Source organism: Boeremia exigua (assembly GCF_020726555.1).
Source record: "Boeremia exigua strain MPI-SDFR-AT-0100 chromosome Unknown C7974scaffold_10, whole genome shotgun sequence".
NCBI classification, from domain to species: domain Eukaryota; kingdom Fungi; phylum Ascomycota; class Dothideomycetes; order Pleosporales; family Didymellaceae; genus Boeremia; species Boeremia exigua.
The window spans coordinates 1,222,330-1,244,075 of NW_025763527.1; the positions used below are offsets into that span (position 1 = coordinate 1,222,330).

General features: G+C 52.5%; 9 protein-coding genes across 9 annotated transcripts; 6 read left to right on the forward strand and 3 right to left on the reverse strand.

Moving 5' to 3' along the window:
- Positions 1–1,254: 1,254 nt before the first annotated feature.
- Positions 1,255–3,106, forward strand: C7974DRAFT_317226 (Up-regulated during septation-domain-containing protein; the record flags this gene model as incomplete). The annotated part of the gene is made up of 4 exons (XM_046138592.1): positions 1,255–1,342; positions 1,428–1,721; positions 1,772–2,589; positions 2,642–3,106. The coding sequence occupies 4 exons, from the start codon at positions 1,255–1,257 to the stop codon at positions 3,104–3,106; spliced, it is 1,665 nt and encodes a 554-aa protein (XP_045994161.1).
- A 1,264-nt stretch (positions 3,107–4,370) lies between these two features.
- Positions 4,371–5,818, forward strand: C7974DRAFT_379015 (ribose-phosphate pyrophosphokinase 4; the record flags this gene model as incomplete). The annotated part of the gene is made up of 5 exons (XM_046140439.1): positions 4,371–4,441; positions 4,656–4,747; positions 4,802–5,174; positions 5,330–5,687; positions 5,744–5,818. The coding sequence occupies 5 exons, from the start codon at positions 4,371–4,373 to the stop codon at positions 5,816–5,818; spliced, it is 969 nt and encodes a 322-aa protein (XP_045994162.1).
- A 2,671-nt stretch (positions 5,819–8,489) lies between these two features.
- On the reverse strand, positions 8,490–10,909 carry C7974DRAFT_401057 (PrpF protein-domain-containing protein). Its single transcript, XM_046142566.1, has one exon. It carries the CDS (start codon positions 10,892–10,894, stop codon positions 8,912–8,914), a length of 1,983 nt encoding a protein of 660 aa, XP_045994163.1. The 5' UTR covers positions 10,895–10,909; the 3' UTR covers positions 8,490–8,911.
- A 98-nt stretch (positions 10,910–11,007) lies between these two features.
- Positions 11,008–12,195, forward strand: C7974DRAFT_401059 (mitochondrial co-chaperone-like protein GrpE). Its single transcript, XM_046142567.1, has 2 exons — positions 11,008–11,334; positions 11,387–12,195. Exons 1-2 carry the CDS (start codon positions 11,092–11,094, stop codon positions 11,819–11,821), a joined length of 678 nt encoding a protein of 225 aa, XP_045994164.1. The 5' UTR covers positions 11,008–11,091; the 3' UTR covers positions 11,822–12,195.
- Positions 12,196–12,332: 137 nt separating this feature from the next.
- On the forward strand, positions 12,333–12,569 carry C7974DRAFT_317726 (uncharacterized protein; the record flags this gene model as incomplete). Its single annotated transcript, XM_046138615.1, has 1 exon — positions 12,333–12,569. A coding segment is annotated over one exon (237 nt), but the record flags the coding sequence as incomplete, so codon positions are not given.
- Positions 12,570–12,737: 168 nt separating this feature from the next.
- Positions 12,738–16,608, forward strand: C7974DRAFT_441463 (fungal-specific transcription factor domain-containing protein; the record flags this gene model as incomplete). The annotated part of the gene is made up of 2 exons (XM_046145364.1): positions 12,738–13,859; positions 15,738–16,608. 2 exons carry the CDS (start codon positions 12,738–12,740, stop codon positions 16,542–16,544), a joined length of 1,929 nt encoding a protein of 642 aa, XP_045994166.1. The 3' UTR covers positions 16,545–16,608.
- C7974DRAFT_38795 (4-coumarate-CoA ligase-like protein) lies at positions 16,609–18,738 on the reverse strand. Its single transcript, XM_046141230.1, has 3 exons — positions 18,442–18,738; positions 17,782–18,354; positions 16,609–17,724 (listed from the first exon to the last, which is right to left on the reverse strand). Exons 1-3 carry the CDS (start codon positions 18,536–18,538, stop codon positions 16,673–16,675), a joined length of 1,722 nt encoding a protein of 573 aa, XP_045994167.1. The 5' UTR covers positions 18,539–18,738; the 3' UTR covers positions 16,609–16,672.
- C7974DRAFT_38794 (uncharacterized protein) lies at positions 18,739–20,360 on the reverse strand. Its single transcript, XM_046141228.1, has 2 exons — positions 19,906–20,360; positions 18,739–19,856 (listed from the first exon to the last, which is right to left on the reverse strand). The coding sequence occupies exons 1-2, from the start codon at positions 20,258–20,260 to the stop codon at positions 18,940–18,942; spliced, it is 1,272 nt and encodes a 423-aa protein (XP_045994168.1). The 5' UTR covers positions 20,261–20,360; the 3' UTR covers positions 18,739–18,939.
- Positions 20,353–21,639, forward strand: C7974DRAFT_401062 (WW domain binding protein 11-domain-containing protein). The gene has a single exon (XM_046142568.1). The coding sequence runs from the start codon at positions 20,486–20,488 to the stop codon at positions 21,422–21,424; it is 939 nt and encodes a 312-aa protein (XP_045994169.1). The 5' UTR covers positions 20,353–20,485; the 3' UTR covers positions 21,425–21,639.
- The last annotated feature ends 107 nt before the right edge of the window (positions 21,640–21,746 follow it).

Below are 21,746 nucleotides of genomic sequence, written 5' to 3' on the forward strand. Positions count from 1 at the left end.
ACGGGCTGAAGCGAGAGGAGCGTGTGCCGCTGATGCTTGAAGAACACCTAGGGTTGAATCTTGAGCAGCGCTCACAGTGGCTGCAAGACGACGTAATGAAGGCGATATAAACCCACATGTGCCTGATCTGCAACCTGTAAAACAATCAACATGCATGCGCTGCTTGCTGCAGGCTTCGATACTTCAAATCCCGGTTATCTTTGTCTTGTCCCTGCGGAATGCCGTCGATTTGCGCAGTATATGCCCGTCGCAGCCCCGCAGTGATTTTCGAGAGATAGCGATGAAAGATGAAAAATGAAAGCACAGGTCGCGTTGGCGAGTTCGAGGTTCAGCCGTGCCGTAGTCCAACCTTGTTCCGGGGCAGCTTCTCGCGTGGCAATTACAGGATGAGAGCCGGGATTGAGCTAACGTTCGCTTCGAACTTTGTTGATCCACTGAGAGCATCGTGCACAAATGTGCAATATCACCAACGCTCATCTTAATATCATCTCGACGAAGTCTCGATAGCTGGCAAACCGGACAAGAGCAATCGTGTAGATTACCTAGTCCCATTATCTCGCTCGCCCTCTGGTTGCTCTCGCAAGGTGAAACCAACCTCAGCATGAGCTGTGCTCTTCCCGCGTACCCGTCCACGTGCGGCTACGTGAGATTGACCGGGATTCCTACCACATTGGCAAGTTTGCTCCGACTCTGATGAAAGATTTGCTGTGCGCAGCGTTGGCGTCGTCGAAATAGTCGGTTAATCTCTATTGCGTCATGTGCTCACAGGAATGTTCCCATCAGCAACGTGACGCGCTAGAGCAAACTCTCGACGGCGCTCGCTACTTGCAGATCAACACCATGCGACTGACAAAAGCGCGCCATCCATACCTGAACGTGCCAGAAGTGGATTGAGCTAAGAAGGTGCCGTTATTCGCAATGTGCAGATCGACCTAGCCATTAATACGCATGTTATATCCCTGGACGTTCCCCAGAACTCGCCAGACATGCGAGGTTAGGCTCTTGTTTCACACCATGTCCGCATTGGGATGCGCCTCCGACAGCCTAGACGCACCGCTGTTAAGGTACTTCGCCATAGCAGGGGGATCCTCGTCGCTGCATGTATCAATAGCAGTTTGGAGGAGCTACTCTTAAGGTGCTGCATTGCCTTTCGCCTGATGCCATGCAGGGAACGCCCTCATGTTTGACAAACCCGCTTTCCGAGTCTCACCTACCTTGCACTTCAGCGAGCCACGGGAACCTCAAACGACGACCATGACACACATCGCCAGCTGCATACGGCCCGATGCTGTCAAGACATCCGTTTATATAACCCAAGAAACATCCTACAGAATGAGCGTACGTGCCCAGGAGCAGACAAATCCTTCTGATGAACTATCGCCTGCCTCGCCGTTCCTGGTCGCTAAAAGATCTTCAGACCCCAAGAGACTTGAACGTTTCAAGTGCGCCCTTACTTAAGAGTCCATCCACAACCGATATTCCTCAAGCTGCTTCCCGATATCAACTCTGGCCAGCGGCAAAGAGCCCCGTGGGAACTTCATCTGAAAAGCTAGCTGCTCTATCTGTCGGCCGTTCCGCTACATCACTTAGTGACACAGCCATCCCTACAGAAACCGCACCGTTCTGGCAACGTGCAGGCTCAATGTCGAGAAGAAGGAAAGTCAGTGTCCCCGAATTGTCGGGCACAATGACAACCGTCCAAGAGATGCCTGTCGATTCTCGTAAGTATTATTGGGAGCACGCTCAGCTGACGTTGCTGACATATCTAAAGCAACCATTCCAGGCAGACCGCCCCTTCGCAGGCCCTCGTATGAGGCTTTCGGCCATGAGAGATCCAACAGTGCCCCCGGCACAGCTTGGAGAACTGGCCCGTTCGGTGATGCGATGACCTCTTGCATTACTGGACCTTCACCTGTTCTGACGCAGGGAACTACCCCTACTTTTACGCAAGCATCACCTAGCATGTCAAACCGACCACTGTCACCAATCTTGAGCCCTGGTCTGAAGCCAAATCTCAAAGTCACAACCATCAATCCCACGTTGCCACCGGAGGTACCGCCCAAGTCACCAAGCATTGAACGCAAGACTTCACCAGCTCCTCTTAAGCTCAGCTCCAAGTCTAGCAAATCTCAACTTACGACACCGGCATCCGCAACCTCGGGCGGAGTCAGCCCTCTCAGTACATATGACGTCAGACGCTCACCGAAGACTGGGGCACTCTTGCACACTCCATCATCCGCACAGTTACACACATTCCGGACAGCATCGCCACGTAGTTCGCCAAGGACAGAGAAGCAAGACCCTATCGCCACTGCAGGCTCACATAACCGGAATATGTCAGAATCTTCGATCATGGACCGTGGTCGCCCAACACAGCGTACCAAGAGATCTCACAGTCGAACTTGCTCAGAATCTACTGGTCCTACTGTCCCGGCTGCCGACAACTGGTCTCTTCCTCAAGGCATGCGCGTGCCTGAGGCATCGAGACGTATGAATAGTGTTGATCAGCAGTCACTCCACAAGCAAGCATACGAGCAGGCTGGGAACTTTGAAGTACTGAACAAATCAGACGTTGCCTCTCTATCAAGAGTAAGTGTTGTCCGAATCACAGTTCATTCAACTATATTAACAATATCCTCAGGAGCTTCGTGCACTCGATGAACGCTGTGACTATCTCCGCAAGACTTATAAGTCTCTACGAGCTGGACGTCAGAAGCTTCACAGCCGCATGATTTCATACCTGAAGCGCGGGGAAACCAACATCTTCTCGCGCGAATCTCTTCTCAAGCAGGAGGAGGCCCTCGCAGAATTGGACAACTCCATTGACGAATTCATCGCCAAGTTAGAGCAGTCTGAGAACCGACGCTTACGGCTTCGTCAGAAGCTGCTCGAGCACGTAGCTGCTGCCTTGGTGCTCACACCGACAGTCCGCGCTGACGCTGCGGAGAGTACACCTCCACGAAGTCCTGTGAAGGCAGAGGACAGTCCTTCGCGTACCGAAAGAAAGGACACAGAGTCGATCAGGATCTACGCTGACGGCCACGTTCTCAACCTATTCTCCGATATCGAGAAAGCAATCGGCCAGATGTGCGAGCAACCATGCTGAGCATGGAGCTAATCATCTGGGTGTCGACGCTTCTTCCTCGTCTCCCGTCTTATATGGCATATTACTAATATCGAATCACCCTCTATTCAGAGGCTTTCTACGACACTCTTACGGCCTGTATCATACTTTACCGCTGCTCCTGGTTCAACATTTGTAGGGGTCACTTTGTCTTCCAACGCAACGCGGCACATTCTCTCCTTAGTTCATCCGATACCCGGGCCGCACTTGGTTCCAGTATTTCACATTTCTCTTCATTGCTGGGTTGCTGGTGATGACATCTTGGGGCGTTTCAGACACGACGGATTCAGTCCATGATTGGCAGGGATACTGCGATATGATGTAGTATAGATCGATGCCGCCCCACAGGGGTCTTAGAGAATTCCGAGCCTTTCCCCATTACCAAAACAACCTCTCTGTTTCAAGTAAATGATATGGTAACCGGCTGTCAGCCACATGAACCCCGCACCATGTTACTGGGCTCGTCGGAAGACAGCTCAGTCTCGATCGTTATCCACTCTCAGGGGCTCAGTACGACCAGCAGTGGGTTTGACTGTCGATGTCCGTGCCAGAGGGTGTGTGAGGCTACACGGAACCTTGCTTCCGCCGCTTTCAGAAGTTCCCTGTTGTGGTCGGCTAAAGCAGTATTCGTTGAGGTAATCGTGAGACTAGAGGTATATAATTACAGCTATAGTCTGTTTCAACGGCACCGGGACGTTTACCAGCCCCACGTTAAGTTTTCAGGGCTATTGTGGCCTAGTTCAAACACAATCCGTATCTCACCCTTGCTGGGACTGTGGAAAAACGACAAGAATGTCAACACAGGCGTCATGATGATACGCAACCGCCGCCTGTCCGGATGATGCCTCGCATGCGGATAGAAACACCGCTTGGTGGATACAGAACATGTTACGGCCTGGAAAACACGGCGATAATGTGTTCTGGGCACAATCAGATTCGTGTTTCAGAACATGTCGTCACAAGAAAATCTGCTCTCACCGAGGCGCAGAGCATCGGATCTTCCCAGCTTGCAATAATCGCCAATGTGCCACACAGTATCGGACAATATTTGGCCCAACCCGAATGCAGTCATGAGGGATGAGTGAGCGAGGCTCGGGCTCGCCAGCTCGCCATCCCTTCCGCAACCACGGCATGCAGGGTCTCCGCTTCGGCCTTAGCGGGGGTTGCGCACAGGCCACCTCAAAAAGTTTCGACTGGACGACACACAATGATTGACTGTATCACACACCCACCACATATTATCATCATGGCGACAAACAGCATCAAGTTGCTTACGGGCAACAGCTACCCTCAGCTTGCTCAGCTAGTTGCTGACAGGTATGTTCTGCCTTCTCCGAACAAGCGCTCCTTGGCACCCTGTTCCTGCGTCAACCTCGCAGCGGTCGTGCTCTCCAATAATCTTGTGTTGGCGGCATCGATGTGAAGCTATTACTCCCACTTGCAACGTCAAGTAATCTCGAGCGGGTCTGGAAAGCGAGCATTTTGCCACGCTTTAGCCTTTCATCAGGAAAATACTGACAGCCAAAAACAGGCTTGGTATCGAGCTTACTAAAATCCTAGTCCTTCAGTACTCGAACCAGGAAACCTCTGTTACTATCGGTGAATCTGTTCGAGATGAGGATGGTATGCATCCATTATTGCAGATCATGTGATCTACGGTAGCTCATTGTCCGACAGTGTTCATCCTGCAATCTACCCCACCCGGCGATATCAACGATGCTCTCATGGAGCTATTGATCATGATCAACGCGTGTAAGACTGCGTCCGCACGCCGTATCACTGCCGTTCTTCCAAACTTCCCCTACGCCCGCCAGGACAAGAAGGACAAGTCCCGTGCACCCATCACAGCCAAGTTGATGGCCAACATGCTTCAGACCGCCGGATGCAACCATGTGATTACTATGGATCTACATGCCAGTCAGATTCAGGGCTTTTTCAACGTTCCGGTGGACAACCTCTACGCCGAGCCTAGCACACTGAGATGGATTCGCGAAAACCTGGATGTGAAGAATTGTGTCATCGTTAGTCCGGATGCTGGAGGTGCAAAGAGGTGAGGTCCCACCCATGAGACAATCTCCCGCGGAACGTGCTTATCTGGCACTGTACATGACCGGATCACCCTTGTGACAACAGGCCATAGATGTCCGAAAAGCTTCGGACGTTGTGTGCGCCATTTCCGAACGTGCAATGCTAACGATGAAATAGGGCAACGTCTATCGCAGATGGTCTCAACTTGCCCTTTGCGCTTATCCACAAAGAGCGCACTCGGCCGAACGAGGTCTCTAGAATGACGCTTGTCGGAGAGGTAGCTGGCAAGACAGCTATTCTTGTCGACGACATGGCGGACACCTGTGGTACCCTCGTTAAAGCCGCAAGTGTTCTGATCGACCAGGGCGGAGCAAAGGACGCTATCGCTATCGTCACCCACGGTATCTTGAGTGGAAATGCCATCGAAGCCCTAAACGGTAGTCGCCTCAAGAAGATCGTTGTGACCAACACGGTACCACATGAGGCGAAGAAGGAGGTTTGTGACCGTATCGAAACGATCGACATCAGTCCCACAGTAAGTGACCATGTGAACAACGTCTGATGAGCATGCGATCGCTGACTACTGTACAGCTTGCCGAGGCTTGCAGACGTACCCACAATGGCGAGAGCGTGTCTTTCCTCTTCAAGCATGCGCCCGTTGATTAAGTCTGATATACCCCTCAAGAGCACATGCTTTCTTTTGTTATTGGTGTTCAGGAGTATGGGTCAAAACTAGATTGGGCCTTTGCCGATTCTCGGGCTATTTTGATCAGTCCAACGAGTTATTTCAAACTCGCAGATCCCGATCTTCGCCACATGGTGAAGCCACTGCTGTCAAGGAGATGAGAACGCCGTCGCACTACACCCGCATGAATGATCATCACCTTCCAGATGCTATCTTTTGTTAGGCTGTGGCAGAATACATACCCGCTGTCAGAGAGTCTGACGTTCCGTGGCGAGTGGACGCATTTCTTGCAGCAGTGCATTGCACTAACGCGACTAGCACAGCGTAGGCCGCACCGGCCAAACTTTATATTGTCGTCAAACCAGCCAGCTCCAATTCAAGCTTATTGGACAAGTCTCCTAATGGTGCAGCTTTTCCGACATTCTGACCGCCCACGATGCGTGCTGAGTTGCTATTCGCAAGTGGATTTGGGAGTCTCTCGCGTTCATTTCGGACCGCTAGCTGTGCTTCGGTACCCCTTCGTTCCCGCGCTGGTGCCCTTTCTTTCGCACTTTGGTACACTAGGGAAGCTCTTGGTCTGATTATCCGCAACGGTATGCTTCACCGAGATCTGCGAACTGATCGACGATCACCTGTGCGAGTAATGGCATTGCGGAGGCGCCAGACGTTCAAGGCTCCGACGTTGTCAAATAACTTATTCCCACATTGGTCGGTGTATCCCTCCGTCGCCCCTGCTCCGGGTCTGAGTAATCTCCTATACGGGAGCTCCACATCTCGGGCCTCCTCACGTTTTGAGGTCTCGGACAGTGATGGAAAGCATAATCGCTAGCCTCCGGTTACTTCCATTGCCACGTGGTTTCGTAACCGCCTCAGCTTCGGGTCTCCATCTCCAGCCACCCTCAATGAGGTAGCAATCGTGTGATATCTGCGCGACAACTTTTCAGGGTCTCAGGGTCCAGGAAGGCCCATGTTGCTGATCAGAGCTCTTCATCCAAGCTTTTATGGACTCGGCTACGCTTGCGCAACTGCTGCATTGATGACTGACTCGACATCAGATATGTGCTAATGCAATTGGCGTTTCGACAGACGTACGCCATTCATATGTAGATTGCTCGTCTGCGAGTCACTCCCTCTTTGCGATTGCCGCAGAAATCCCATGCAATTCGACTCATGGTTCCGACTTAGTCATGGACTCTTGCCGTCACTAGGCAGGCTGAATCAATAAGCCACCGAGATGAGGCTTAACAATACAGCATCCATGTCGAAACTGCAGGCGGAGTCGCGACAACACCAGTAGATGCTGCACCGAAGCAAGCAGCTGCATATCACCGTACGCCGCAAACTAGGTGTTTCCAGAAGTAAATGATCAGGCGCCGTCGAATTCGACTAGCAACTAGAAACGCGGCAAACGCCTTCTCTCAACGATCTTTGAAGTCGAAAACGTAACAACCGTGCTCAACGTCGGTCTCACTGGTACGGATCCTTCAATATTCTGCCTTTGCGAAACCTTGCTCGTGATGATCCGCTTGGTAAGCTCCCATCTTGGAAATGCAGGCCGCGCCAACTGCGCCTAATCCGCCTGAAAAGCGCTGGCTAGTCCGTATCCGGCACACAGGATGGAGTATACCGCGCACGTGTCAAATATCTCACCAGCGTGTACCACGTTACGAGGACAGGATATAAACCTTTGAGCAGGACCGATAGAACAACGCCCGCAGTGTGTATGGAAAGGACTTAACAGACCCTGCGTTAAGCCTCATGGTAGATGATGTGCATTAAGTTCGCGCTGACGGGTAATGGGAATGGTGAAAACTCAAAAACTACCTCCGATTCCGCCTTCGACTGCGCATCATTGTCAATGTGACAAGCTTTCGGCGCAGAAGAGCCGCATATGCACGAGATTCACACCAAGTAATGCGTTGGCGCGACCAATGCATAACTGATCTTGCATCACTCTTGACCGGAAAGCTCCGAAAATGGATCGTGGGGAGGGAAGGACAGACGAGATTGCACGTCTACTTACGGGTTATCGCTTCTGCACGTACTACCTTATGTAGCGATAGTTCAGCAGGGTAGGACTGGTGACATGTTGATGGTATGTTGAGCATACTTTCGCCAAGAGGAGGGGATCACCAAGGACATAGTTAGGTCTTGAGGGGCGCATGCAAGTAAGACGTACGTAAGCTTTGGATGATATGTGACGCCGAACCCACATGCGCGACATATTAACATCTGTAGATCAGCAGCAGAACACATAGCTACATGCGCAGCACAAGAGGCATAATCGAGCTTACACTAGGTGACAGTGCCTATGTACATGGCATGAAAATGACCCATTCTCGATCTGAAAATTGGCGATGCCCTAGTAGTGAGAACATCGACATATATGTAGCACATGCAATATAGACAACACATAAACGTACAAATCCCTATATACTCACAAAAGCCCCCATCTAAATCCAACACCTGCATGCTGCACAGCAAGTTGCTACGCCACAAACCCGCGTAGAACACGCAAGGCTTCCAACCACAAACACACATCGCACCCACTGCATCTCACCTGCATATGCAACCAGCATCTCCATGCACACCTCCCACGCCCGCAGTCCGTGGAACCTGCACGCCCGCCCTTGCATGCCAGACCACCCCTCCCACACACCGCAGCCCACACAGCCTGTATCCTAGCGGCTGCAGGCAACCTGATCGCCCGGTAACGGCCCTTGTACGCGCGCCCTGCATGCTGCATGCTGCTCTCGGCGGCCGACGAGCGGTGCGAAGTATGGCACCGCGCCGCGCCGACCCCGTGCTGTACGTGATACACCGTCGGTCGTCTACTGCGTTTTGTCTTCTTACGGGGCTGGGGGCGTAGGGTGGAGTTTAGGTACGGGGTGCTTGGCGATTCGAGTCGAGGGTCAGTTCCACCGGTGCATCCAGCACGAGGCACGAGGCATCGAGTGCGAGTATTCATAGCACTAGGGCTGTGTATCGTAGACAGACATGGAGATGGAGGGGGGGAGTTAGGGCCGAGTCAGCATGCGCGAGGGCGGCTTGACGGTGTGGTGTATGTGATTTTACTACGACGAGTCGTCCTTAGTGGACGACATTTGGGCCCATCGAGCTTCGCGCGCGCGGTCGCGGTCGATCATCTCCCTCATTGCTGTTTTCTCGCTCTCACTCCTTTCATGTGCTTCTGTGGTTTTGTTTTCGTTGTTGTCGCGCCTTTTCTTGAGCGATTTTGCGACTTTCAGCTTTTCTTTTCGCACATTCAGCTTGAGGCTTCGCGCTTTCCCAGTCGCGATGGGTCTGTGACTGAGTTTGTGTTTGTTCGGACCAGTTCTGGAACGTGCCATATGGTCCACACCGGTATCAGGCTGTTCTTGCGTGTTTCCGCCCTCGTTGACGTACGTTTCTATGCCTTCCCTGTCCGACGGGCGCTGCTCGTCCGTCCTGTATCTTATCTTTATCTCGGCCGGGTCAGGCTTTTCAGTGATGGGGTCAGTGGAGCTTTTGGGAGAAACTTTGTGAGTCGACGAGTACATTCGTACTCTCGTAAATCCAAGTTCTTCGAGAGGGTCAGGTTTTCTTTCCACATGTTCAGCGACCACCTCCTCTTCTCCAGCATACAGCTCCTTTGTGGACTGTCCGCGACTTTCTAGTACGAATGCCATGCCCAGTGAGTGTGTGCCATGCATCCCGTGCACGCTTCGCAGCGCTCCCTCTTTGGGCGTGTTCGCGACGTTATCTACCCAGAATGTTGTCCCTTCGAAAAGACGCTTCGCCGTCCTATAAACTGTTGCGTTGACAGGCGTAAGTTCATCGTTCTTGTCCATTGTGGCATCAACTTGCAACCTTCCGCTCGCATGACCGATGGTGATGACACCATCCACGACGGGATCAGGCGCCAGCAACTGTTCGACGATAGTACCAGGTATGCGTGCTGCTACAGCTGTGGTCAACGCCGCCGTGAGCGGGATAGCGCGGTGCGGTTGCGTGTCGGAGAGGAAGCGGACTACAAGATCGGTCTGTGAGGTGAGGAGCGTCTGACCAGAGAGCACAGGATGTTCGGAAGACATGGAAACGATACCAATCTTAGGAATCGTGCGAGGGACAGTGTCTTCAGTCGGGGCAATGCCCATGGCCACCGCGGCCGCTTTGCGTATTGATTCGAGTAGAGCGAGCTTTTCCGGCAGCTTGTTGAAGTCGCTGGGCAGGACAGTGCCATCCACGCCGACATCACTTGCGCGTATGAAGATGCAAGGGTTCGCGCCGTCCACACAGGTCACTTTGTAGTCGAGAATGCGATCAACCTTGTTGCCAGTAGGTAGCACCTTGCCAGTCTTGCTACCATACGGCCGCTCGAAGTCCAGCGTGATCCTGGAGCCAGGCCCCGTCACGCCGTCGATTGTGTAATCGCCCGCGACAGTTGCTTGTCCGCCATCGACATGGAAAGTCGCGCTTATGAGCTTGCCGGTGTTTGTGTTGCGGATCCTGACCGTGACTTCGCCGTTGCCTTTTGCATATATACGCGGCGGCAGCAGGCCGGCATTATAGGCATACGGGCCAATGGCGCTGCTCATGTTGCCGCAATTGCCTGCTACGTCCACCTCGTCGCTCTCGATGCCCAGTCCCACGAATGTATAATCAACGTCGATGCCGTCTACAGCGTCACCTCTGGCCAAAACATTCTGGAGAAGATCGCGCGCTCCGTCGAGGCTCTGGTACTGCACCCTATCGGCAATTGCTTGCTTGGACACAACCTTCCTTCCGCCATAGGGCTCGACTAGACAGATCTTACTGAGGCTGGAGATGCCAGCGCCCATACCGTCTAACTGACGCCCATAAAGGTCGCCGCTGCCCATTGTTTGCCGGAAGATACCAGGCCATTGTGCACGATCTGGCGGAAGGTGCTGGGGTTGAAAGAATACGGCGCGCGAGGTGCCGCCCCTGTAGTACGCGGCTGGGATCGGGGCTTGAACAGCGGCGGCCTTGGGCTTGGGCGTATCTTTGTGGGTGGTGTAGGTTTTAATGCGCAGAGAAAGCGACGCTGAGGGTCTCATCGCGCGTCATGCCCTGGTGAAGCTTCGGGTGGAGGCGCGTGCGGAACGCGGCTGGTGGCACGGCCCCTCGGTGACGAGCTCCGAATTTTTGTTTCTGGGAGCTTCTGCGGCCTGCATCACCACTCCATCTTATCCTGTGTCTGCGCCAAAGCTCCTGCCACACCTGCTCCATCTCTCTTTGCACCGCACCCATCACAATGTTCCAAAGAAGCCTCCTCCGCGCCTCGAGACAGGCTGCCGTGCGCCCTGCCGCCTTTGCGCCCATCAGACAGCAAGTCGCAAGCACACGAGCCGCCGCGCCCGCCATCAGATGGTACTCGGATGCGCCTGCAGCCAAGGAGGGCGAAGCCGCTGAGAAGAAGGAGGATGCGCCCAAGGACGAGTCTGCGCAACTCAAGGAGCAGATCGAGAAGAAGGACAAGGAGATTGTCGATCTGAAGGTACGGCGGCCCTGATTGTACCATCGCGCGCACGCACTGACAGCAATCGCAGGACAAGTACCTCCGCTCAGTCGCCGACTTCCGCAACCTCCAAGAGCGCACAGCGCGAGAGACCAAGGCCGCCAAGGACTTTGCCATCCAGCGCTTCGCCCGCGATCTTGTCGAGTCCGTTGACAACCTCGACCGCGCCCTTTCCACCGTTGCGCCCGAGAAGCTCAAGGGCGACAACCAAGATCTAAGCTCCCTACACGAGGGTGTCAAGATGACCGACGGCATCCTCATCAGCACACTGAAGAAGCACGGCCTCGAGCGCTTCGACCCCTCCGAGACAAGCGAGAAGTTCGATCCCAACGTTCACGAGGCTGTCTTCATGGCACCACAGCCTGGCAAGGAGGAAGGCACCGTCTTCTTCACCCAGCAGAAGGGCTTCTACTTGAACGGCCGCGTGCTGAGGCCCGCCAAGGTCGGCGTTGTTAAGAATGCCTAAACCCTACATCTTTCGTGTTGCAATTTTTACAGCTCCCATGTTTGGGGGGCTTGTGGACGCGTATCTGTATGAGTATTTGTCTGGCTCGGTACGGCTGCACCTGGATGGTTATATTTGGGCATGGTACATTGGGCACGGCGTTGTTGTGTATGTCATGTAGCACGGCTTGTGCTTTTCTCCACAGCACGTCTCTGTATATTCCCCTCTCACGCATTTAAAAAGCTTGGCAGCTACGAAGAGCTGCTGTTGTACACTGTAATATTAGTCATGACGGACCGAGATGCTACGATAGATGGTTGGAACCATCATGAATGTAAGAATTGCATGTACTGTGTTGTCAATCTATCATATGCCTTGCGTGGTGTGACTTCGCTCATTCCTCTGCTCGATGGTGCTTTCCTCCTGTCATTATTGTGTACAACGCTAGCGTGTGTTGACCTAAGAAAGAGCAGACCTCACGAACGCGACATCATCACAACACCACGATCATCTGAGCTTACACTCGCATTGAATGGATCCAACCACATTTGCAATCCCAAGCCTACGACGAAAGAGACAGAAGCTCACCACAACTGCGTGTGAGCCATGTCGAAACCGCAAGATTCGCTGCGATGGTAACAAGCCAAGCTGTGAAGCATGTTCGAAGCGCTCGCAACAATGCATCTATCAAGTAGCTCCGGATACCACAAGTTCTAATGCCTACGTCGACTCATTGGTCAATCGCGTAGCTCAACTAGAGCAAGAGTTAACCAATGCACGCGCGGCTATCTTGCAGTTGTCTACCAACCCAAGCATTCCCACAGAGCCAACACAACAGCAACATCATCATCAACATCATCAACCCCTCAGTAATATCGACCCCAGGTTACTTCCCGAGGATGAGAGAGCGGCCGCAGAGAATGGTTCAGTCGATGCAATGGGTGGTGATGCAGGACTCGTGTCTCCAGACGACAGTCAGACTTTCTACGGCAGCTCATCAGCACTCGGGTTTACCCGTCAGCTATACGGATCTATCCTCCAGAAAGATAAAATTGCGCCGGAATTGAAAGCCTCAGAGGTCACGTCTTCTGCCCAACACTTGCCCAGCTCGTCGACGGTAGCCAACGTGCCACCAGAAAATTTCTCACTCCTTCCCAGGGAATTGTCAGACCGCCTTCTTTCCTTGTACTGGGATCGTGTTCATACTCTCTACCCATTTCTGCACCAAGATTCGTTCAATCAGGCATACGAAGATCTCTGGAAGCCTTCAGTAGACCATCAGCCCCGAACTAGGCCAGGATTGGGACTTGGCGCTTCAAAAGACTCGGGACCATCTTCGATCGTCTTCCATTGTGCTTTCAATGCTGCTCTAGCTCTTGGAATGCAATTCTCTGACCTGCCGTTGAGCGAGAGGGAGCGTCTGTCATCTGCGTGTCTGGCTAAGTCTAAAGATCTTCTAAGATTCGATCTTTTCGATGACGGCAGCATAGCACTGGTCCAGACACTTCTATTATTGACACAGTATTTCCAGTCTACGAACTGGCCAAGCAAGTGTTGGACCTCGATTGGTCTAGCCTGCCGACTCGCGCAGGGACTTGGCTTGCATATCGAAGAAAGCCAATCAAATCAGAAGTTCGAGATTGGTGAACTTGAGATGAGGAGGCGCGTGTGGCACGGTTGTGTTACAATGGACATCATTGTGAGCATGACCCTTGGCAGGCCTGCGATGCTTGTAGGATCTTCAGCTTGTAGTCTCCCACAGCCAGTCGATACCTGCAACGAAGTACTGGTAGTGGAAGGAGACGATACGCTGTTCTCTATCGATTTTTTCACAGAAACCGTGAAGTTGTACCGAATCGTGGGCCGGATACTGCTGAGTATCTACAAGATTGATGACGACTCCCAAGAAAGACCAGAACATACAGAGGATGCCAAGAAAGATGAGATCGTACGAGACTTCGAACACGAACTGGCTCTTTTCGCTCAAAAGATTCCGACAAACCTTATGTGGAGATCGCCTCCGGAGCCGCATCGACCTGACCCGTCGAACGACACGGCGGTGCGCCAATCGCACGTACTGCACGTCCGATTTTTACACGCGCATATTCTGCTTCTTCGCCCCTTGTTTCTACAATTCTGCCGAGAAAACGTTTCTAGCCACGGCACCACATCGCCAGCGGTAGATCCAGAGCTAACAGTTGCCGGCCCATTCCATCTTCAGTGTGCTCTGACCTGTGTACGCACAGCACTTGAGCTGATTGACTCTGTCAAGATCTACTCCGCAACAGATTTGACAGGTGCATGGTGGTATAACGTCTTCTATACGCGTACCGCTGGAATGGTGGTACTGTTGTCCGGTATTTGCCCTCCGATCTGTGATGCTCTTGGGGATGAGCAATGGCAGCAGGCTTGGGCGAGCTGCGTCGGAATTCTCACAGAGAGCCTGCCCCAATATAAGTCTGTCAAGGGCTGTCTGGCTACCCTTCATACTCTTCGTCAGAACATACTCCGCCAGAGATCTGGAGGCCAGCCTGTTGACGATCCCATCTTATCGCCCTCAGAGCAAACAGCTGAAACGCATATTCCCAATGACCAGACAAGCTCTGAGAATGACGCCGCAAGCAGCCTAGACCCTGCAGTCGATCACGGCAATTTCTTACTCGACTCAGTATTCGATCTATTTACATTTGTTGAGTCTGACTTGTTCGCCGATTATAGCGTCGACCTCACGCAACCGTCGGTCTGAAAGGTTCTATATTCTGTTGCGAACAACGAGCAAGACACAACAGCAGACCAGAAACACCTTGTGTTGCGGCGTAGGTACTATGAAGGCAGGAAAGACACATGAGGATGCTCATCGGTGACAGCACCCTGTCAGTCAGCTGTCGATTAGGTACGCCAACACTCGACTGGAGAAAGCAGATAATGGATTCTCAACGGACGATGTAAACATCACCTTGTACGACCCACGCGATGCCAACGAGAAGTTTGAGAAGGGCAGGATTTTGTATGTACGCGCCGACTCATTGTGACAGTACACGATCTGCAGGAAGCAAAAGAATTGTGTCATTGGCAGACATCTCTATTAAAACGCGATGCCTTCGAACTCGAATTCAACCTGGATCTCATCGATTTTGGCAATCGCGGCAGTCATCTGCTTGAACAGGTCCTCCTTTTTTTTCAGTGCTTGTTGTGGTCTTTGGCTCTTGCGTTGTCTTGCTTGCAATCGGTATGTCCGGACGCGCTGACTGTGGCAGAATCGCTTTGACTACATCTGCCGGTTCGAGGTCCATGATTATATCAGAGAGTAGTGCTGGCTCAATGAACTCGGTCTGTTTAAATCAAGCCACGCTATCTTTCGAGCTGCTTGTACCTCGCAGCCACCTCGGAGACGAGTAGTAATTCGCAATTTGCCGCGTGCCGTTTCTGGTGTGCATCAACGGACCGACAGTGATGCGGAAGTCGATACCAGGGACCTGCTTCTTGGCTACAATGACGTGAACCCTGTCAATCAATACTCATCAGTACACATGACTGTTCTATCACCTCTGACATAAGTACCAGACACCAGCCATACGCATCCGATAAAACTGACTTTCTACCTTTAGTGTTTCTCCAGGAGGCACAGAGAGAGAGATTCGTCCATATGGTACCGCGAGTTCCCTCCACCCGATATGGAAGACCGTTTCCATTGATGTATTAACTATCGCTTTCGTAGATGATATCTGTCGATTTGCCTCTGATTTCATTCTGTCATCCATGACATGCTGTAGTGCGACTTATGTACGGCGAAATCTGGGCGGCGGACTATCCGCACGAGCAACGTGCTTGGACGTATCAGTTGGAGACGAGTTAAGGAGCTCGGGAGGAAATTCCGAAATTCCTGTTGTGTACGCATGTGAGTGGAATACGGCCACCAACTGAAAAGTTCATCCAGGCAATAAGTGGATTTGATATTGGTGTTCATGATGTCTTCGTCGGTCTCCGAAATAGCTTAACTGAGGACAAGAAGATACCCTACCTGGGTGCCGATGCGGGTGGTGAGCTTTTATGGTCGCAGACGAACTGGATCGCCTTTCCTTCTTTCGCGGGATACCCTAGCTACGAAATTGGTGAGCTTAAGTTGGACAACAATGACATGGATGACAGTGGTAACACCAAGGTCGGGGCTGAATTGACAACCGATTTCTCCGAGGACGCTTGTTACGCAGTCTGGATCAAATCATTCATGGCCGCGGAGTACAAAGGCATGATCGATATCAGTCTGAGTATCACAGACTTCGACGCCGCCGCAAAGAAGATGAGCATTTCACTGGTCGAAGGCCCACTCTCCAATGTCACCAGAATCACTATCGTGTACTCCAAGGAAGCAGACGGTCCCAAGCGAATCACGTCCTGGGAGAAGGCATATGACTCTAACAACTTCGTTTACCGAGGCCCACAATTACCATCAGGACCAGAAACACACTTTGCCTTGGGTAGTGGCTCCACCTGCTCCATGCTGCAGATGCCCGATCCACAGATCAAGTCGCGGTTTTGGGCCAGGCCAGAGACATATATGGACTGGACAATGGCCCCTTCAGTCATGATAGGCTTTCATCGAATGAAGTTTGGCCTGGATACACCGCTCCACCTGACTACTGGAATTGCACTTCGAGACAAGAAGGGTTTTGCGGTTGATGTGACTACGTGGGAATATTCGACACTATTCGAGCTTGGGATGACTGTGGTGGCTGCAGAGTAGAATTTGAGCTTGTCACATGAACACACGAATTTTCTTATCTACTATGTCGACGAAGAAAAGTTTGTGTTCTTTATACGCCGTAATCTTGAGCTTGGATGCTGACACTTTGCTGGACTGACGTCCGATACTCATAGCTTGGCGCCCTGCTCCCTCTTTGCCAATAGTCTCAGATCCTTCCTCAAGATCTTTCCACTCGGACTCTTAGGAATCACGTCCATGAAAATCACACCGCCTCTCAGCTGCTTATGGCTCGCAACATTCTTCTTCACATACTCGGCAATCTGCTGCCCGCTGATCTTCGTCTTGTCGGCAACAACATATGCCCGTGGTACTTCATTGGTGCCTCCATCCGCATCAACACCAATAACGGCCGCATCGAGAATGTCCTCATGGTTCAGCAGTAGTGCTTCGAGCTCTGCTGGTGCTACCTGCAGACCCTTGTACTTGATGAGTTCCTTCTTGCGATCCACGATGTAGAACAGGCCGTTCCGGAATTCAGCGATGTCGCCCGTTTGGAACCAACCGTCGACAAAAGCCTCCTTGTTTGCAGCCTCGTTTTGATAGTACCCTTTGCAGACTACAGGGCCCTTGACCAGCACCTCACCAGGTTTGCCAGGCTCTACGTCTTTGCCATCGTCGTCGACAATGCGCGCCAACATGGAAGGGATCAGAGGGGATACCGAACCCGTATCGTCACTCATATCCATTGGCATGACGGTCGCACTGCCTGTGGTCTCGCTGAGTCCCCAAGTCTGGCTTATGAAGCAGTCCGGTCCGCCGAGTTTCTGGCTTGCGGCGTGCTGGAGATCTTTTCCTAAGGGTGCTGCGCCGCTGATTGCTATCTCTAGCGTCTTGAACTGATTCGTAACGTTCGGGCTCTTTGCTATCAGCAGGTAGATTGGCGGCACGGTGAAGAAGAATGAGATGCGATATTTCTGGTTGTACTCGAGGAATTGTACAAAGTCAAAGCGCGGCATCCAATACACTGGCCCGCCCATGTAGAAAGGGTTGATCAAGTATCCTTGGATTCCAGCGATATGAGCGACGGGTAGATGTGCGATGGTGCGATACTCGAAGGGTGGTAGGTCAGTGCGAGAGTTTCGTGTCGTGAGCCAGGACTTGAACATGTCGCCGGGGATGACCGCTTCTGCTACTAGATTGGTGTGTGAAAGTTTGACGCCTGCTAGGTCAGCCATTTCGTCTTCCATTCAAATGCTAGGGTAGAAAGAGAGTTCACCTTTTGGCAGGCCAGTCGTTCCGCTGCTGTAGATCAGCACCACAAGACTGTTCTCCAGTACTTGTGGGTCCGTGATTCGCTCCCAGTCCAGTCTCTCACCCTCGTCAATCAGGTTCTCACTTTCTCCACCGCCCTCTTGTACGATTCTTAATTCCCACTCTGCGCCCTCGCTCATCACCACCACCCTGCCGCCACCATTGCGTCCCCAGCCCGCGTCCTCCGCTGCTCGAACAGCTACGTCCCGGGTCGTCTCGCACGTCACCAGTATCTTACTGCCAGCACTTACTATTTGCTTTGACAGCTCACTGGCAGTACTTGCCGCAGATGCAGCGCTGAAAACGCCACCTCCGCCAATGACACCGTAAAAGAGCGTTGGGAGGAGGTAATGCCCTGTAGAGATTACCGAGCATATGTCTTTGCCTGGTCCATCTTTCCCAATGCCGAAATGTTTGCGTAGGGCTGCTGAGGTAGCTTGGGTGAGCTTTCGTGCGCGCGAGAGAGTTAGGACCCAAGATGGGTCCGCGGCAGAAATATGGATCGGTGTGTCTTCTTTCGCTTGACTGTGCTTAGAGTCTGTGTAGTGTTAGGATTGAACGAGCTGAGCTTTGTGAATGCCTCCAATGGCACATATGCGATCGCACAGATTTTGGTTGAACTTACCGAAGAGCAAGGTCAAGATGTCGAGATTGGGAACTGGGTAGGTCTTTGAGGCGCGGTAGAAAATGCCTTCTGGAGTTCTTTCGACTATCGTCGTCATCTTGTGAATCTAAACCTCGACTGCTGCAAGCTGCGGGAGAAATCAGAGATAGAGCCAGTCAAATCAGACTTTAAACTTCACGAAACGGATTTTCGATTGTGAAATACCTATCTATAAGGTCTAATGTGGTGCAGAACCGCGGTACGACATCCCCTCGCGCAGACGCGAGGTTCCTCGGCTTCCTAGCTCTGGAGCTGTCGACGCATTACCCATGTGCGGAAGCTCTACCGGCGATCTTCGGTAACTCTGAACAAGTCGGTGCTGTCGAGTAAGCGGGGTAAAGTTGGGGTTAGCGCACGCCTCGTTGAGGCTCGGCGGAAGTAAGGAACCGTGTTATGGTTCTCATGCTCCTACTCCAATATGTAACTCTGTTTGTAGCTGCGAGGCCATAGGAAGCCAAATCAGCGACGCAGCCTCTTATCCGGCTCCTCGTCATCTTGTGAATTTACTGCATCATCCGTAATATTGTCGACATTGTCATTTGATTTGGCGCTCTTCCGCCTCTTGCGCTTTTTCTTACTTGTGGCTGGTGCAGCGACATCTGACTGAATGTCCTGTAGCATATCCACCATGTCTACGTCTGACGTGGGTGCTGTTCCATGGCTCGCCACGTATTCAGCCTGCTCTTTCACTCTTTCAGCATCACCAGACTTTGCGGGCTTGCGCCTTTTGCGCTTCTTCTTGCTGTCCGCCTTGATAGGTCCGTCCTCGGGCAGTGGCTTAAATGCCATAGGTAATGCTGCAGGTCGTGCGACTGGCGGCAGCTGGCTTGTGTCTTCGATGACCTTGCGCATACCTCCAGGGTTCTCTTTCTTCAGCAAGGCAAGATACTCGGCAGTGCGTCTTGTATGTTCGACCTTAGTCATAACCTTCCAGTCGTCTGGCTTTCCAGTTTCTCTCCACTTGTTCCACGTGCCTTCATGCATTACGTTCCCGCTCAGAACAACGAAAGCGCAGCTATTCCAGAGCGTATGCACTGCTTGGACGGGGAGCCACTTTGGCCTCAGCTCGCCGTGCTCTTTTAACCATTGCGCTACTCGTGCCGGCGTTGGACAGATATTTCGTAGGTGCGGTTCCACGTAGATCGTTCTTTGATCCCAGAAGCTGAGACCATCGTCATCTACGATCTCAAAGGACTTGGCTGGGACGAAGGAGAGAGGGTTGGTGGAGGGCTGGCGACGGACGTAGTATTCGTTTTGTGATAACTCGAGCGTTGCAGAGGGATGGTCGTGTAGCGCTCGCTTGAGGAGGATCTGGGTAGCTTCTGGCTTCAGCTTCGAGATGTTGGGGTGCTCTAAGATCGCTGTGAGATGGATATCTGTCAGAAATTAACTTGGGTGAGCGCGTTTTGCAAGTGCATCGCTTACAGTCCTTCTCGCCGTCGACTACTCTATACCGATCCCTCAACCATCGTGAGCGCTGTTCCTCTTGATGTGCATAGTCTGTGAAGATCAACTCAATGCCAGCAGCCAGTTGAGCAACATAGTCAGCGGTGACAGGCTTGGTAGTAAATCGAGGGCCGCGGGTCGGAGCTGGTACATCTGAAGCTATATTCTGTTGTGGAGCAGGTGAGTTCATGCCTGTCTCGCCCATTGCTTGGACGAGCGCATCTTTGCTGTTAGCTTCATTCTTGCTAAGTGACGGTGTCACTGGCGACTTTGCCACCTTCGGTCTTTGAGGCTCCTTCACGCCCTTGAGCCTGACTGCTCTTGGGACAAACATCTTGAAGGACACCCCAGATCGTGTGGAGAGGAGTGCAGGTGTGGAGGCAGACGCGGCGCGTACACCCTGCGCGCACAGACTCAGGAACTACGTCAATCTCAACTTTTGATCATCAACCATCGTCCAACACCACCGCCAAAGGCAAGCCTCTACCTCTGATTTCACGCTCCACGCCCCCAAAATCTTCAGCCTATATCATAACGCTTCCGCCAATCAACCGTCAACATGGCGAAGGAGAAGAATTACAACCCCGTGCAGGAGCAAAAGAAAGCCGATAAAGCGAAAGCTCTCCGCAAACAGAAAGCGACCGTCCAAGCCCAGCGCAATGAGAAACTTGCACGCCGCAATCCCGCACGCATCCAGCGCGACATCGACCAGCTCAAAGACCTCGATCAAAGCGGCGCGCTACGACCACATGAGCGCCAGCGCCTCACAGAGCTGGAGAAAGACCTCGCAGCAGTCAACAAGGCACGCACAGCGCTTGGCGACAAGGCACCGCAGTTCAAGCCTGAGCGGCGACATGACGATTTTGGGGATCGAGGCGGTCGAGAGGCGGGGAGAGGACGGGGAGGTGGCGTACTGGGCAAGCGGACAAGGGACGGGCAGAGGAAAGAGGACGATAGCAGCGACACAGATGCGGACGTAGCGAATATCCCCATGCCACGAGACACGCCACCGCCGATACCGCGACAGCGCCACCGCCAGCGCAACGCACAAGACGAGGAGCCTGCGCCAGAGCCCAAGAAAGCACAGATTGTCTACGAGGCGGCACCGCAGAAGCGCGACTTCCTCAAGGAGGCTACAAAGTTCATGCCTGCAGCAGTTGCGCAGAAGATGAAGCTGGCGAAGGGCGAAGGGAGGCTGCTGGAGCCGGAAGAGTTCGACAAATTGCGGGAAGACGGGTACATGGGCAAAGAACAGGACGAGCCTGCGCCTGCACCTGCGCCTGTACCTGAAGCTGATCCAGAGCTGGATGCGTTCTTGAAGACGACAACTAGTGAGGCTGCTGAACAGGCAGCAGAGGCTATGATTGAGGAGGCTGAATACAACATGATGGCAGCAGAGGCACAAGGCAAAATCGTCAGCATACAGTCAGAGGCAGCGGTGGCCGAGAATACCCTGCGGCATGTTGAAATGGAAGAGGTCGAAGATGAGGACATTTGAGATGGCAAAAGCCATCTCTTGAGCGCAAGATACCCAATACACTGCACGCTAGAACTACAAGCAATCGATTTGGTGAGCTTCACCTGTGTAACACAACATGCGTTAGTCCTTGGGCGAAGAGTGAATTTGATTCGAGCACTGATAAGAAGTTATGCACGGCGAGATACTGATGTGCGGCCAACGAGCAGCATGATCTCAAGGGCCTATCACAAGCGCAGTCACGAACAATTATGCAGGATAAGTTGAGTCAAGTATTCATTACATTCGTATCATAGGGTATAATGATATCCGCTGGGCAATCTAAGCCATGTGGAAAGTTCGG